At 36.7% G+C, this 18468-nt stretch overlaps 2 protein-coding genes across 2 annotated transcripts; both read left to right on the plus strand.

Annotated features, from left to right (window-relative positions):
- Positions 1–6875: 6875 nt before the first annotated feature.
- On the plus strand, positions 6876–11213 carry ctsk (cathepsin K). The gene is made up of 8 exons (XM_079624875.1): positions 6876–7108; positions 7513–7650; positions 8278–8400; positions 8747–8899; positions 9183–9401; positions 10127–10292; positions 10412–10520; positions 10719–11213. The coding sequence occupies exons 2-8, from the start codon at positions 7519–7521 to the stop codon at positions 10816–10818; spliced, it is 1002 nt and encodes a 333-aa protein (XP_079481001.1). The 5' UTR covers positions 6876–7108; positions 7513–7518; the 3' UTR covers positions 10819–11213.
- Positions 11214–13454: 2241 nt separating this feature from the next.
- On the plus strand, positions 13455–18030 carry ctss2.1 (cathepsin S, ortholog2, tandem duplicate 1). Its single transcript, XM_079624608.1, has 8 exons — positions 13455–13610; positions 14357–14482; positions 14760–14882; positions 15169–15321; positions 16715–16939; positions 17222–17387; positions 17491–17593; positions 17753–18030. Exons 2-8 carry the CDS (start codon positions 14360–14362, stop codon positions 17850–17852), a joined length of 993 nt encoding a protein of 330 aa, XP_079480734.1. The 5' UTR covers positions 13455–13610; positions 14357–14359; the 3' UTR covers positions 17853–18030.
- Positions 18031–18468: the final 438 nt, after the last annotated feature.

An 18468-nucleotide genomic window follows, 5' to 3' on the forward strand; every position in this document is an offset into this window, starting at 1 on the left:
GTGGCGCTATAACTTTGACTCATAATAGTCACATCCATGTGATCGCCCTCTTACAACAAACACACTGCTGAAGTTTCATCAAGATCAATAAATGTATGAAGACGTTAGCACACATCGTGTTTCTCTTTTCTCGCCATAAATTCGTTTCCTCGCCACGGCCAAACCGTTCGAGATATCAAAAATCCCCTGGCAATTTATCATTCTCCATGTCTTGACTTCATGCACACCGAGTTTCGTGGTGATTGGTTGAATTCTCTAGGAGGAGTATTTTAAATTCCATTGCATGTGTTTTTTAAACTACGTCAAATAGCCGACTTCCTGTTGGGCTGGGGTAAAAAGTCAGAGCACGAAGGATATATGAACCGATGAGATCTATAAGTGTACCGAGTTTCATATTATTCCACGCAAGCGTGTTTGATTTATGGACCAAGTTTTCGGACCGCGTTCCAGGGGGCGCTGTCGAGCCCCCCTGCCACGCCCGGGTACCAGCTTCAGTCCGGCTCTAATGGCCGCGGGTTCTGACATTTGTGCAAAGTTTCAAGAGTTTTTGAGCACGTTAAGGGCCCCAAAAGTGCCCGAGAAGTCCCACACAGCAGAGAAAGGGTTAAAATAAAGCCCCCCTCCTCTCTCACACACACAGACACTGAGAGAGACTGGTAAAATTCCCATCAAATCACATTCAAACCAAAATATCTGACTTCCTGTTGGTCGGAGCTAATGACTGTAAATTAGAAAGTTGTCCGGCTCGGGGAGATAAATATAGATACCGATTTTTGTTACTGTAGGTAAAACTAATACCCCATTTTTTACTAAAGGTGGCGCTACTGAGCCCCTTACCACGCCCGTTTCTGAAACTTTGCACAAGTGTTCTAGGCAATAAATGTAAAGTGTCTGTCGAGTTTCATGCAATTTCAAGTATGCTAAGAGTCTCAAAATCTTTAAAAAAGAATATTAAAGTTTGATGCGTTGCCATGGCAACAGTATTTAAGATATCAATAATCCTTTCACAGGTCTACATCTGCCGTGTGTTTACATTATACAGATGAAGTTTGAAGCAAATCGGGTAAAAATAAGAGGGTGAATTCAAAGCATTTTGAAAGTGACACACTTCCTGCTGCCAGTTGGTGGCGCTATAACTTTGACTCACAATAGTCACATCCATGTGATCGGCCTCTTACAACAAACACACTGCTGAAGTTTCATCAAGATCAATTAATGTATGAGGATGTTATAACACACTTCCTGTTTCCAATATTCGCCATAAATTCGTTTCCTCGCCACGGCCAAACCGTTCGAGATATCAAAAATCCCCTCGCAATTTATCATCCTCCATGTCTTGACTCCATGCACACCGAGTTTCGTGGTCATCCGATGAATTCTCTAGGACAAGTGTTTCAAATGCCAGAACATGCGTTTCCATACAGCCCATAATAACCGACTTCCTGTTGGACTGGCGTAAAACTTAGAGCACGAAAGTTGTTCGGCCCGATGAGATCTATACGTGTACCGAGTTTCATATTATTACATGCAAGCGTGTTTGAGATATGGACATGTTTTTGAATCCCATTCCAGGGGGCGCTGGCGAGCCCCCCTGCCACGCCCGGGTCCCAGCTTCAGTCGGGCCCTAATGGCCGCGGGTTCTGACATTTGTGCAAAGTTTCAAGAGTTTTTGAGCACGTTAAGGCCCCCAAAAGTGCCCAAAAGGTAGTAATATAATAATAATAAAGAAGAAGAATAAATAATAATCCCATGGAAAACAATAGGGCCTTCGCCTTTTCAAGGCTTGGGCCCTAATAAACAGAGCAATTCCAATAGTGTCCTCGCACCATCGGTGCTCGGGCCCTAATAAACAGAGCAATTCCAATAGTGTCCTCGCACCATCGGTGCTCGGGCCCTAATAATAATAATAAACAGAGCAATTCCAAGAGGGTCCTCACACCATCGGTGCTCGGGCCCTAATAATAATAAACAGAGCAATTCCAATAGTGTCCTCGCACCATCGGTGCTCGGGCCCTAATGAAAGAAGGGACTGAGTGCAGAAAAGTCTCTAATAGGAAGCATTCACCTTTTCCCTCATTAAGCAGCTCTAACTTCACGAAAGTAATCCATAACAACAAGACTGGCCTATTTTACCAAACCCTTTGTCTTATCATGTTACTGTCTGTCTATTGTTATCAACTATAGTGATAATATAATATAATATAGTATAATATGATATAATGTAATGTAATATAATATAATATAATATAATATAATATAATATAATATAATATAATATAATATAATATAATATTTAAAAAAATCGAATTGTCTGAAATAAAAAAGCCTGGGGGCGGAATAAGGTTAAAAATGTCTATGTGTGTTGTCATGTTGCACGTTTGTTTCAGAAAGTTTGTCCTTGCATGTTTGCATGTTTGGCTTAAGTTTACAGTTCCAAAGCTATGAATGTATTGATTGACAGTTTAGATTTATTTATGGCATACATCTACAAAAGTTCTTATTGAGATTCAACATAGGTTTAGATGTGCTACTGAAAATGTTTAATTTGAAGTCACCATTACGGTGATACGTGTTCTCATTAATTGGGCTCTTGACCCTTGACTTATTGTTAGCATTTTCTCTCTTTTTGTGACAGTGTGTTTAAGAAAAAACAGTATTTGCTGCGAATGCCCAAATCAAAGTTTATAAGGTTATGTTGGCTATTTTTTATGGTGATATCATCATAAAGGGGTTTAATTCACAGATATCACCCAAAGTCTTTACTAATTAAAAAGTGTTTTGTCATTAATACACTTAAATTTAGCTCTATACCAACTCTCCCTTATTGAATATAAGGAAGATCTGTTAGTGTTTAATGTTCTGTTCTGTCGAAATTAAAGTGTTTCTTTTGTTTTGTGAGGTTATCAGAGTAGAGCCTGTGTTTAGGTCGAGGACGGAACAGAAAGAACATGTCGATGTTCTGCATGTTGCTTTATTTAAAGGCGGTAAATGTGTAGTTGTTAATACAGTGATAGTTACATTAGCTCATGCATTATTTTGGTTTAATTGTTCTGTTTAAATCAGTTGAGTTTCAGATAATCAAAGTAGCATTTAGTTTATTTATTTTTTCCATTCTTTATTTAGTGTACTATTTGCATTCATTTGAATAGTAATTACTAAAATATTTAATTTAATAATAATTTAATAGCAATGCTAAAAGTTAAAGGGGTGGTAAAATGCCATTTTCACAAGATGTAAAATAAATCTCTGATGTCCGCAGAGTGTGTGTGTGAAGTTTTAGCACAAAATGCCCCACAGATATTTTTATATAGCATGTTAAAGTTGTCACTTTTTGAGGGTTTGCAAAAACGCACCGTTTTGTGCCTGGCCCTTTAAATGCAACTGCTGCAGAGGGCGGGGTTTCAAGAGCTCTTGTGTGTTAGCAGCTGTGCTCACGCAAACACACTAAAATGACAGAAACTGTTCTGTCTTTAATGTTAAAACGGAGTCAGACAAAGATGGAGAGACTCAAGTAGAAGTGACAACATGAAGAATGCAACAGGACTTCTCTGAATGGTTAGTTGATAGTTGTTAGTTGAATTTATGTTGCTGATGTGGAGTTAACTATCTTTAATTAGGATATTCTGTCATGGTAATCTATAAATCGCTCTTATAGGAACTGTTGTGAGATGCACACAGAGTGACTTTCTATTACATGTGAAAAGATGGATGCTTTGAGCTGACTCACAAATGTACTCTTATACAACAACTTTTCCTTTTCTCAACATGGACTGCGTGTTCCCGGGTCGGGGGTTATGTACATTTTAGGGTTGGTGATGTCACTAAACCCAGAGGAATGTCGTGTAGTCCCTACCAGCCGTTTGTTGTAGTCCTTTTCTTTAAAAGCAAATATCTTTCTTTGCTTTGAACTTTGAGCGTTGTAACTTTGCAGATGTTGTTTATGCTCAAACAGCAACATTGCACACTAACTAAAGTTAGAAAAGTGAAATCATACGTTACCACCCCTTTAATAAAAAGTAAATTAACAGTGAAATTACAGTTTTTTTGTTTGTTTGTTTTTTACAGATTATCTGTGTTTTTAACTCGGATGTATTTTCAGTTTTAACAGACATTCTCTGGAAACTGCAGACATAATTTTACAGTTTAAAAATAAAGGTTTTTTTAACAGTGTACAATAGATATCTTTAGATATTTATGTAGATATTTAGCTTTAAAATATTTAAACCTTATCCATTCATCTATTTTAAATAATAAATTATAACCAAATATGTTGCCACTGTCTTACTATTTGAAAATGCTATGGGAGCCCTTTAATGAATGACTTCTCATTCAGAGCGTTTTCTCCTTTCTAACACGTCTTCTGCAGCGCTGCCTTGGTATTCAGCCAGGAAATGGGATTATTTGCTTTTAGTTTTTTTTCTTCTTCAGTGTTGTATACAAAAGCCTTACTGATGTATATTGTACATTTAAAAAGGATTGTAAAAGGATGTTTATCTCCTATCCCAGCACAACCTTCTGAAATCTACATCAGAATCTCTCTCTCTCTCTCTCTCTCTCTCTCTCTCTCTCTCTCTCTCTCTCTCTCTCTCTCTCTCTCTCTCTCTCTCTCTCTCTCTCTCTCTCTCTCTCTCTCTCTCTCTCTCTCTCTCTCTCTCTCTCTCTCTCTCTCTCTATTTATCCATTTACACAACTCTCTCTGACCTGCCTTTACAAAATGCTGTACTGACCTTGGCTTAGAGTTGCTGCGCACTGATTTGTATTGGTCAAATCCTGCCATCACAAACCCTCGGATCCCTGTGCACGTGGCAGATGGTACAGTTGTGAAATTGTGAATGTGCTCTTGCTCTTCAAAGACTGCAATAATGTATAGTTTGCCAGACCCTCTGTCTCTCAACTCTAATCCCCAGCATGTGGACATCTATGCATCAATGGTGGCGGCACTGGAATTTATGAATGGAATCCTTCAGCAGCACTTTTTTACTACGTAATATAATATAATACATATAATATAATATAATACATATAATATAATATTTAAAATATATAGTATTATATTTATATATTTAATATTCATTTATATATTTAATATTAAATAATGAATGCACCTCATGAGGTTGGTTGAAAGAAGCCCAGAGGTATAGCTATAAAAATGGTATAGCCAGTTGTGTGCAAACTTTTGACTGGTAGTTTATAAGCCATATACAATAGTGTATACAAAAAGGGAAGTTTGATGCATGGTTCTGTTGTTCTCATTCTGAACAATAATCTGTAAAAAAAAACTTTGAATCAAAAGTCTCGTGATAGTCATGGGATCAGACATATGACTGCAGCAATGCATTCTGGGCTTCTTTAGCTGTGTGGTTAGACTGGAATGTAAAGTTATAGGAAACAGATGTTGAGTTTGCTGAAAACAGCTACCTGAGGAGGGTTTTTTACTGTGTAACGTGACTCAACAGTTGTGACGCTAGAGCTTTTTAATTCAATATTACAGTAATACAATATAATAATGTTTATTGTCATGTAATTATTTCACAACAATTGTAGTGTGTTCACACCGACAATATCTGCACTCACAAACCGTCTAGAAATATAAGGCTTAATCCTTAATGCTTTAGAAAAACAACACTTAAACACGCACACACCACAGGCTCTACATTTTTGTAACGCATGAATGAGCTGGTGTGAAAAATGCTTCAATCATTTAATGTATCTGGGTCAAAGTCAATCTTTCCTTTCAGGTCTTGTTAATATGTAATAATATAAAATTAAATCAACAGTGGTTGACCAAAGAAATTACATGAAACAAGATGCACAGAAGTATCTGAAAGTTTCTTTTTAATCTTACTCTACTTAAATGCAGAAAAAGGTACAGGAAGAGAGTTGTTACATACAAAAAAGTGTTCAGTTCATAGAAGTGCTGTGCTTTACAGTGCTCAATAAATTTTAATTAGTAGCAACTACACAAACCATTTGTGCAAATTTAACTAATCCAGTCAGTGTTTAAAGTTGAATAAATCTGGCACATGTTTTTTGTTCCCCATATACAAAAGCTGAAATAGTTAGTCTGCTCAGTCTTGTCACCATGTCAGCAGGCTATGATGCTTTTGGCCTGTGATATTTATGGATTTGCTTGTATGTTTGTGAGTAATCTGCACATAGCATGAGCAACTAACACTAAGGGGACTTTCCTCGACATACATTTATATCTTAGTGCTGACCGCATGCCTATAGTACATCATGGGACAATTTTCATGTGGACCTCATACACTGACACAATGTGCAGGGAACTCAGGTTATTGACTAACAAGGGGAAGTGTTCATGAAAAGCAGACAGGGCCACAGGAGAATGATGCTCAGAAAGAGGTGCTATTGATACCATCAAATCAGTTGAGTTTGATGTCATATGTCTTCTTCCAGCTAAAAAACAACCTGACCTACTGGAAATGTGAGATGACTGAAGATGAACTTACTGAAGAAGGTTATGAACGAAGATGAGAAAATGTGCATTACTTCACCACATTTTTACAGGATCCCCAACAGAATAGCTGGATGTGATTGTTTCTTTTGTTAGTAGGCCTATGACTAGCCCGGCAGAACTATAGGCTAAATGCAAATGAAAATCAATGGCAAAAAGAAAAAACTGGCGTCAATATATAGCCTAAGCATTCCCAAAACTTTAGGAAACGCTGCACCAAATTTTATATGTAAAACTTCTTATCTGTGTAAAATTATGGATCTATCTATCTGGCAAATGTAAGGTTTAGTTAACAATTAAGGGATCTCTAAAATATGATCTTGTTGTTGTTAGTGGTGGTGGTGTTGTTAGAAATTAATTTAAATTTCATATAGAAATCTCTTTTTCACGACCTTGGTAGGAGGATACACTATTCCCAACTTCCCACTTTTCCAAAAACTGTAACTCGACACCTGACATCATCGTTCTTGGCTGCGTTTTAGCGATTCCAGATGCAGCGGGACTTCTCCCCTTCCCGGCAACAAGAGTAACTTCCTCAAAACTCCAGCATATAAAAAGGTAGTCGTCTCGTCGACTAACCAGTTTTAAACCAGCATCGTGGTCGTTTGTTCTGAACTTCTGGAAATCATCCAGGTAACCGTCCTCATCGTCACTCTGTAGTTTATATTTCTATCATCGTAAATAGAGTTAACATTGTTAATTTGTTTTAACATTCGTAAAATAGGCTATTAAAAATCGACACATTTGAAGTGTGCAGCTTTGTTGCTATACTTTCGCTTTCTTTTTGTTGTTCACGAAACTTTTAAAATTAAAACCTTTTAATGCAATTTTGGAATGTAGACAGTAATTTTCTTCTTCCTCGCTTTGGATATAGCCTAACCACTCAATCCTTACTTCTCTAAACTGACCAATAGGTTGCAGTGGGGGTTTCGTTTTTGCATGTTGTGGTTTACGGTTAACACGCACGTAAATTGCACGAGCATTTATAGTATAGGCTACAGTGGGTTCACACCTCTGGCTGTATGTCTGTTTTTCAGGGCATTATGTATACATTTGGTGGAATTCCTATTCTCGTGGTGGTGTGGTGTGGACTAGCTCACACTCTGGACAATCTCTCACTGGATGAAGCATGGGAGAGCTGGAAAATCACCCATAGGAGGGAGTACAATGGCCTGGTGAGTAGCATCCTAAAAAGACTAACAAAATAGTAAAATTCTGTTTCCTCGGGGTGATAAAATAGCTAAAGTCCCCCGTAGTCAATAATTGTATCCCTTAAAACTCATCTTTGATCACCAAAATTATATATTTAAATGTTTTTTCCTTAAAAAATATATATATTCATGCCTTAAAATAGCTTGAATGTAACTACACCCTTGCCTCATTTAGTATAAGAGGTTCTATGAATATGCAAATTAGTCCCGCCTCCACTCACTCACACCAGCTGTTTGTGACGTCAGAAACACCAACGATTTCAAAATGTGTTTTTGAGATTTTCTTTTGTTCAATGCAGTTTTAAGGAGAAAATACTCAGCAATTATTTTGACTTATTTTGACTGGCATTTGTACATGGTTTTCCTAAAGCATATTACTGTAAAAACACCACATAGTCATATAAACAACATAAAAAGCTTGATTTTCACCACAGGGGGACTTGAATTTGGTTGGTGAGCTAGTTTGTATCGTTTTTGTTTTAAGTCCCTTTCTAATGGGGCTTTGTTTTTACATGCTCTACAGCAATAATTTTATTCGGTATTACTCACTGTTTGTGTCAAGTATTTACATGTGTGTTTCATGGTGGGCAGGATGAAGAGTCTATTCGACGGACGATTTGGGAGAAGAACATGCTGCTTATTGAGTCCCATAACAAAGAGTATGAACTGGGGATTCATACCTATAATCTGGGCATGAACCATTTTGGAGATATGGTAAGTATACCGGTATACTATTTGACCGCTGCGAAACGCATATATATATGTGTGTTTGTGTGTGTGTATGTTTGTCTGTGTGTGTGTGTGTGTGTGTGTGTGTGTGTGTGTGTGTGTGTGTGTGTGTGTGTGTGAGAGAGAGAAACTGCCCAGTTTAAGGTATCAAAATTCTTACTTGCTAAACCTGTTTGCAGATAAGTAAGATTATGACAACATGAATGTTCCATCAACAAAATATGTATTTTAAAAGCCTGTTTACTGAAACTAGGTCTAACTTGTTAACGTTTTGGAGGATTGGTCAGCAATTAAGCGAGATCCTTTTTTTCCAATTCTTATCTGTCTGCAGACATTAGAAGAAGTGGCAGAGAATGTGATGGGACTTCAAATGCCCATGTACCGGGACTCAACTAACACATTCGTGCCTGGTGAAACAACGGAGAAGTTGCCCAAATCAATTGACTACCGTAAACTGGGATACGTCACTTCTGTCAAGAACCAAGTGAGGAAATAACAAAATATTCCAGGAATGTTTCTTCATTCTGAGAATCTCTCACATGATTAAACTTTTCAACATCCTCACATTAACTCCAGGTTGTAAGAAATGTGCTTTCAAACTATTTTCCACAGAATGAGGGTTATCATTATAACCATTTCAAGCCAACTACAGTTATCATTGTACTTGGGCGCCATCTAGTGGTTAAAACGATTAAGCTTATATTTTTAAATCAGTCGAGTTTAGTCTGCTTCTTAGTAAAGTGCTCTTTTTCTCTTGCTCTCCTCAGGGTTCGTGCGGCTCATGCTGGGCCTTTAGCTCTGTTGGGGCCTTGGAAGGTCAGCTGAAGAAGACCAAAGGTCAACTGGTAGACCTCAGTCCTCAGAACCTGGTGGACTGTGTGACTGACAATGACGGCTGTGGTGGAGGATACATGACAAAAGCTTTCAAATACGTCGCAGACAACCAAGGAATTGATTCAGAGGACAGCTACCCCTATGCTGGAACGGTATTAGTCAGCCTTAAAGACACCATGAAATCAAAATTGACAAATCGGATTTTTTTTTACGGTATATTGCAGTAGAAATAATTTATCTGTGCACATCATTATTTATTTAAATCCATTTGATAATTTTTTATCAAAATAACTTCCCCTCTTTATGTTTCACATTTAATGGATATGGATATTTAATGGATATTTTCAGTTTATGAGATTTTTAATTAATAAAATTTAATTAAAATTAAGAATTAAAATGAAATGAAATTATTACAACTAAATCCATAAAATGATCCAAAGATGGGAACCCCTGAAAAGTTCTATGAAGTGTCTAAAAGAACCCTTTAAGGTTCTGTAGAACCTTTTCTTCTAAAAATGTAGTGACACTGTTCACACACTTTAAACCAAGCAGCTTTCTGTTGGTCAGCACAGCAAATTCACGTAACCAACTTGAGCGTAATTTGCATAGGGAATTTTTTCGCTCTCATGCGGAACTTCCAATCGTGTTGATTCCTATTTTAATGACTGGATTTCTCCTGCAAAATTTCGCAGAGTCACGGTAAATGTGACCACATCTTTATGCTAACTGAGAAGACAAATAATTTTTTCGTGTCGCTAAGCAAATCAAATACTTTTTTTTAATGATTCATTTAAATTATTGGATTAAGGTCACAGCCAACAAATGATTTACCTGTTGACAGTCATCATTTTGTACATCTCACTACTGCCCCCTGCAGGATCAGCAATGTGCCTACAACAGTTCAGCGAGAGCAGCCAGCTGTAAAGGGTATAAAGAGATTCCTGAGGGTAATGAGAGGGCACTGACTGCTGCTGTGGCAATGGTGGGACCTGTGTCAGTGGGTATAGATGCCATGCAGTCCACCTTCCTGTACTACAAAAGCGGTACTTAACATCTACATCTATATTGTCTGATTTGTGTTGTTTTGCTGAAATCTTTCAAATAAAGGTTACTAATAAGACTAAAAGCTTGACATTTACTATGTCCCAAAACCCATTTCTAGGTGTGTACTATGATCGCAACTGCAACAAGGATGATGTCAACCATGCAGTGCTAGCTGTTGGTTACGGAGTCACACCGAAAGGCAAAAAGTACTGGATTGTGAAGAACAGGTGAGGAAAATCTGTTCTTCAAGAGAGCAGATTTGTTTAAAATAATAAATAAATAATTTAATTACAATTATTCCATTTAAAATAAAGAAAAGATGTAATTTATATTTAAATTAAGGAAGTTTTAAGTTAATATAAAAATAAATAAATGTGCATTTAGTGTCTTCTCCTAATCAATCTGTTGTTTTTCTGCTTCTGAAGTTGGGGTGAAGACTGGGGAAAGAAGGGGTACGTCCTGATGGCTCGTAACCGTAACAATGCATGTGGTATTGCCAGCCTGGCCAGTTATCCAGTCATGTGAGAGCTGGAAGCAGGGAGCTCACAAGGGACCAAACTTGTCTGCTACTGACCAATAACAAAAGGGACTCATTATCACTATCATTGTGCTCCAACATAAAATAATGATTGGGAAAACACTCTCTAAAAGAAGGAATTCATTTTAATACCACAATGTATTTTTTATTTTCTTGTGTCTTAGATGTCTTGTTTTTTAATCCTATGCAGTCAAAACTGTTTTGTGCAATATTTGAAATTCAAAAGGGAAGTTTTGATATTGTGTATATACAGTCTGCTAAGTTTTTTTTTTTCTTACTCCCCTGGTGGGATCTGAGATCTCAGTTTTATATTTTGATTATATAAATTACCAAGGGCTTTTTATTACCATATTAAATAAAACTGTTAATTTTGAGTACATCATACTTGGGTCAAGGTATCTTACTGTTTACCTCAAAATGATAACTTTCTAATGTAAAATTCTAATGTAAAAAAGGTCACACTATTAATGTTTTAATAAATACAAGTCAATACCACACCTCTGTACAGAAACATTATGTAAAATAAAATTCAGAGAATAAAACATCAGTGCCAACCCCTTTATTTTGAATTGTGAGAACGTTTCTATAAACCATGGTAACCGTAAGACGTTCCTGTGTTTATGAAGACTTAGTTTTAGTTTTGCTGAGGGAAGAGAAAGCATCAGATAATTTATTTGGGGAAGTCGAAGCAAGAGAAGCCAAGAAAAGAAATCAAAGACAGCACATATAGTAGAATTAAGAGCTAAACTATCCTATGCTGTTTAAACAAAAGCGATGACAGATATGTTCTGTAGTAAGAAATCATATGACCATAACCGAACCACTTCCTCATCAGATGAATGACCCAGCGTTCCCCTTTTGTGTTCACATTTAGTATTTTAACTTAAAATATTTGAACTTTGACTTTATTTAAAAACTCAAACTGAAAACAAAGAATACAACATCAGAACTTCAATACATTCATACATATACATAGTAATACATGCCACTATTAGTGCTAAAGAGGGATCAATAATATTTTAATTTTTTATTTTATTTCACATTTGCTAAAAGTGAATCAATGTTCAGTTTGTCTATAGATACAATTTTATGTGCAGTGCCATATTTTCAAGTGTCAGGCCTCTGTAGGATCCTTAGCCCGAGGTCTTTGTCTGTCAGAGGCAGTCATGGATATTTTTTTTCATTTAATAATTTATTTCAGGAAGTTTTGCATGGCATGAAATTAAAAAGGGTGAATGGATGCACTCCACAATGCTGCAAACTAAGCCTAGCCTACTTTTTGGATGACTGAAATCTTCAGTAATTATTGTTCAAAGAAAATTTCACGATGTTCAATAAAGCTTTTGTTCTAAAATATAACCACAGACCACATATAAATGTGACCTGAGCTGATATATTCTGAAAACACCATATAACAATATACTATTTTTTCTTTTCTGAGAGACAAATACTAATTATCTCTCAGCTTGGATTGTAAGTTCAATTAATATTAAAGAAGATGTACCCAGCAACACACATTTAATCATTTTAAATGTGATTATTTTCATTCCATTGAAATCAGCACCAGTTCAGCACAAATATTTGTCAAATCATGATGATGACTCATTTAGTAAGTGATCAGCAGATGCATCAAGAAAGGAAAAAAAAATAAGTCTCATTGTTCCTGTACCCAATAGTGGTTATGGGGCTTTTTGGCATTTGGGCAATGGTAATAAAATGTTCTTCTAGAACCTAATAGTCTGAAACAAGCCAGACAGGTGTTTATGTCATGCTTGTGTGCTCAAATGATGGCGTTTTTAACCACATGATTTCCTCTGGCTGTCTTCCTGTTTCCAGTGTACTTTCATATCATGTAATACATGATAATTATGGCTTTAGGCCTCAACTACCACGTTGACGTTGTTATCAAGTGTTCTATATCTTGTCTGAAACAAAAAATAGCTACTCTGCATCAAGTGTGAAGACACTCGAGTAGATCTTCTTCCGGTGTTTAATACTAATTTCGCTAGATGGCGACACAAACACGACATGAGAAAACAGAATAAAAAACTTCTTGTTTTCAAAGCGTGGGAAGCTAGAACCAAGTGAGCTGCCTACCTAGATAACATTTTGATACCTACGGCGGCGTGTATAGGCTATTTCAACTACTCAACGTAGTGGATTACACCTATCTTAGCAGCTCAGCTGTAAACTGCTGGTATTTCCTTAACAGTTTCAGAGTAAAAGGTGTTCGCTGTTGGAAAACCCCTATCAAACTATAATTAAACAAAGCACATCGGACACATTTTTAGGTTAGCCTTCTGCATAAGACACCTTTAATCTATATCTAATTAGTCTAATTGTATATAATTAGTTTAATATTTATTGAAAGTAGCCTGTTTAATTTTATTTTTTATATATTTCGCTTAAATAAGGATGAATAAATAGCCTAATTCATTTTTTTTATTTAAAAATAAATATTTTTTTCAAATAAGGTAGGCTATAGTTGTTTTAACTATAAGCGTTGTATTAATCCAACGTTTATAACCGATGTTTATTTATTAATAAAACAAATTCCATTAAATTATCATTTTTTTCTACATGTAACATCTAACATGTAACAGGGCGAAGCAAAAAGTAAACTAGACAACTGTGCCATATGACAATAAGCAAGCATAGATTAGCACGTGATGGAACTAAACAAAATAAAAGCAAAAGAACCAGGAAATTGATACAGACGCTCATCGCCTCCTCGACGACAAACGAGTAACGACAAGTGTAGCTTAACGAGAGTGCACAGGTGAGACGAGACACATCTGAGTTCATTTTTTTGTTCACTTTCACGTCTTATCTTTTTGATAAAAGTCGCTTTTGTCGGCGGTTTCTCTCAGAATGTTTCTCTTTCGGTTTTAATGAAGGTGGTGGTGACTGGTTTTATGATCCGCTTTTCCTCAAATATTTGAATTGTTGTCAGTGTTTTATTAGTCGTCTGTGATAACTGCGTTTAAAGTTAACACAAAAAAATGCCTATAAATTAGAGTTAAATATGTTGTTGAATGAAGGAGCAGAAGAAGTCGATCAAACCCCCATCTCAGTTTAATTTCCGTTTCTTCCTCATACACACACCGTGTTCACTTGTTCCTTTTATGTGGTTAACTTGTAAAATTTTATTTTTTACCTCCCTAATCTAACTGGTTAAAACGTCTTTTAGTATTATTATCCATTGATTTACTTAGATTTTTTATTTATTTCACTTTTTAAAGTGAAGTTAAATTTCACTTTAACTTCCTTTCTGGTCTACTTCTGCTACTTCATGTGTTTCCTTCCTTCCTAAAATCAGGATTACAGCATTTCTTTTAGATATGAACATTTGAAAACAAACAAGACTTTCAGAAGTCTGCTTCACTGAACTGATCACTTCTGACTGTGGTTGATGTAACATTTAGGCCATGTGTCAACATGATTCAATGAGAGTAACAGGAAAAATATAGATTTTTTTTTTTAATGCATGCCAGTAACTTTCATGGACCGTTTTGCTCTTGTCAGGCCATGATGTTCGGGAGCTTGCTGTTTGCCGTGTTTTGTAGTGCAGCACTGGCCCATTTCAACTCGAATCTAGACCAGCACTGGGAGTTGTGGAAGAAGACACATGACAAGTTTTACTCCACCGAGGTGAGAACATGAGTTTCATAAGCATCTATCTGATGACCCCTCAGCTGATATTTCATTTACAATACTTGCAGCTTCATTTTAATAATGGTGTTCTTGTGAGGCTCATCATTTCACGATTGGCTTAAAATGATGGAGATGGTATCCATATATTGATGTAAATGTATTGAAATATTGATGATTTTAAAATGGTATTAACAATAGATATCTGTAATAAATGCAGTGACGGTAGTCTCACACAAACGTATCACACGTGTGATCCCTGTAATATGTGTTGCAGGTCGAGGAACTGGGCAGGAGGGAGTTGTGGGAGAAAAACCTTGAAATTATCACCCTTCATAACCTGGAGGCCTCCATGGGCATGCATTCATATGACCTGGCCATGAACCACATGGGTGACATGGTGTGTGTGAGAGAGAGAGAGAGAGAGAGAGAGAGAGCACGTGTGCACACTTATGTCTTTTTTCATTTGTGATTTATCTACTTGCCGCCTTTCAGTTTTCACAAGAGAAAAAAAAAAATCCACTTGCATGTGATACTGCTTTATTTATCTAGCATGAAGCTAATGAGAGATTTAAGATTTGTTCACAATCAACTTTTTTCTTCTTCTGTTTTCCTTACTCGATTGTACAGCTATATTGTAACTACTTCCTGTTCAAATATTTCTATTTTGTGTCATTGATTCACAGACAACAGAGGAGATCCTCCAAACATTGGCCACGACTCGTGTCCCTCCTGGCTTTAAGAGGCAAACAGCGACATTCGTGGGTTCTTCTGGGGCTCCTGTCCCAGACTCTCTTGACTGGAGAGAGAAGGGATATGTCTCCAGTGTGAAAATGCAGGTATTAATGTACTAGATATTTGATTGTATGATCTCTGCTCAATTTGATTAGCTTTTGTTTTGCTATTCATCTATAGAAATTTATTATGTATAATGTAGACAAGTTTATATGCTGAACAATGCTGTCATGTTTACAACTGTGACAATGAGCTCAGTTGTCAGGCTCAACTGAATGCTGGATTTTCAAAAGTATGTGAAGTTCGTGGCCCTATTGTTGCAGTAAACTTGCACAACGTTTATGAATTATTAATTTATTAGATGTACGCCGGTCTGTTATTGTAGGGACATCGACTTCACATTTTAACACTAAACATGACGCTGAATAAAACTAACTGTGATTGGTTGCGTTACATGTCAGTCAGTCCTTGGCTGATATTGTTTTTATTCTTCAATGCATGTAAGTGAATTAATGTGTTTTGTCATTTAAGAAACCTTTTATAATGATCATGATTCATGTTAGTTAATCTGTAACGCACGATTGGCGCCATGTTAGTGGCAGTTCAAAGAATTGCATCTGTCAGATTTACAACACATCAATTCATCCACTTCTCCCGAAATGCATGAAAGTGGCCAGTGAAGTGTGAGAAGAATAGAGTAAATTTGAGTTACCTACACAATGTGTTTCTAAACGTGTCATCAATTTATAATGGAAAGGATTGTTTCATAGACTTCAGTGTGTAGTTTACAAACTATAAAATGTGTTTTGCTAGTACTTGTGTATTTAAATGTCTGAAACCTAAAATAAATCTTATGTGGTTGAAGACACTGAACAGTTGTGATTTATAGGACAGCGCTGAGTGCCAGCCAGTGTGTGAAAGCACATTTGAATTTAATAGTTGATGATCACGTGATCTGAACGTTCTAATCACAGCGGTGTGATCGATCGTACGCTCAAAGTATTAACTAGTGATCACATGCGGTGATGATGCTTCTTGCGTCCATTTCGGAGAACCAGAGGGCAAATATTTCAATCGACCGCTCAGATATTTAAGTGGCACCAACTATTTGTTTTTGGGTACCGGTTCCATATTGGCACCGGGTTTTGGTACACAACCCTGGGAAAATGGCTGAGACATAGATTGTGGTTTCGCTATTGCTCTCATGATGTCAAATGAATTGGCCCCATTCTCTGTCAGAAACTGTCACATACATAAAAAATAAAATAAAAAAAAGTTTCACTTCCTTTGTTTTTCTTATTTTCCTGTCAGTGTCTGAGGGAATTTATTTCCCCTTTTTTGTAACTTCCCCTATAATGAGTTGGAAATTCAAAAATCAGCAACTTAAAAACCGCATTGTCAGAACGATGTTTCTGCTGCCTCATAAGCCTTTGTAATCCAAAAGTTTGTGTGTTTCCGGTTTTAGTCGTTTTATCATGCTTTTCTCTCTGTTGTCAGGGTGCATGTGGCTCTTGTTGGGCGTTCAGCTCTGTTGGGGCTCTTGAAGGTCAGCTGATGAAGACCACAGGGAAGCTGGTCGACCTCAGTCCTCAGAACCTGGTGGACTGTTCCTCCAGATATGGAAACAAGGGCTGCGGTGGTGGTTTTATGAGTGCTGCTTTCCAGTACGTCATTGATAATGGCGGAATAGACTCAGATTCATCGTACCCTTATGAAGGAGTGGTAAGTTGTTTGTGTGGGTCCAAGTGAAGAAACATTTACATCTATTATTACATTAAAAGAAACGTTAACGTTAAGCACACAAATGTTTGGTTGCATTATTTGAATTGATCAGGCCTGTTACTGCAGATTCTGATCCATACATTTACAGACATTGCTGGACTTACATTTGTCAGAGTTTGGCGCATGATTTTAAATAAAACATTTATGAAAAAATCTGCAATATTGTAATCCATTGTCATTATAGGTCTAATGTGTAATGTAACAAATAAATGTGTCCTACAGCAAAGACAGTGCAGATACAATCCATCCCAGCATGCAGCAAACTGCACAAAGTACTATTTTGTGAGTCAGGGAGATGAAGAGGCCTTGAAGGAGACTTTGGCCAGTGTCGGACCTATTTCAGTGGCCATTGATGCCACCCGTCCTCAGTTTATACTGTACCGCAGTGGTAAGTACTACTTTCTCTTTTTTTTTTTTTTTTTTTTTTTTTTTTTTTTAAATCAGATCAAATTCTTGTTTTGGTTGTGACGTTATCTCACATCTGTCCACAGGAGTTTACAATGACCCAACCTGTACCAAAAAAGTAAACCATGCAGTGCTGGCTGTTGGATATGGTTCGATTGCTGGGAAAGACTATTGGCTGGTCAAAAACAGGTACAATAAGAATTTTTGTGAAGTTTTGTGATCATAAATGGTCTGGTTCTGGAAATGTACCCACTCATGAGAAAGACATTTTTGTTAAAGCAGACTGTCTCTGTCAAAACATTGAAATGAATAAATGCAGATGCTGATTGTTTTCTTTTGCTTTAACAGTTGGGGTACCACATTTGGAGATGGTGGCTACATCCGTATAGCCAGAAACCAGAACAATATGTGTGGCATCGCCTCATACGCCTGCTACCCGGTTATCTAACTGAAACCCTGTTGAAATGCGTGAACGTATTTTTAGTCTAATTTCTTTTATAGTCTAATTTCTTGAATGTAAATGTGTTCTGTTTTTTTGTTTGTTATTTTTAAATACTTTTCCATTTTTTTAAAGGTACAAATGTATTATATTTTATCAAAATAAAATTGAATTTTTAATGTGTAAAGCTTTATAAGGAAATGCTTTCACTCAATTCAGCATGTTTACAAATGTGTCAGTTGAATATCACAACAATTTTACATGAGGTATTAAAGGGTTTCTCTGAAGCTCCACGCCGTGATGTGGTTAGGACGACGCACGTCATGTGTCATTCTGCACTCGTGTGCAAAACGTTGACTACTACTTGGAGGATAATTTTTACTTCACAAATAAAGTGGCTTTGAGAAATTTGCTGTTTGTAGTGGAAAAAAGCTTAATGACAATATTTTATGTAAGATGGATATTATGCATTATTTAAGATAACAATCCACAGATAAACTTGTCTGTAAAAATGTCTGATTTGGGACAATTAATTTAATGGAAAACCATGTGACATGGAAGACGACCCCCTTATGTCATCCTATAAGTTGCTTCATGAGCAAGAAAAAATCTAGGGTGTGGCTTG

This window comes from Phoxinus phoxinus (assembly GCF_949152265.1).
Source record: "Phoxinus phoxinus genome assembly, chromosome: 10".
NCBI classification, from domain to species: Eukaryota; Metazoa; Chordata; class Actinopteri; order Cypriniformes; family Leuciscidae; genus Phoxinus; species Phoxinus phoxinus.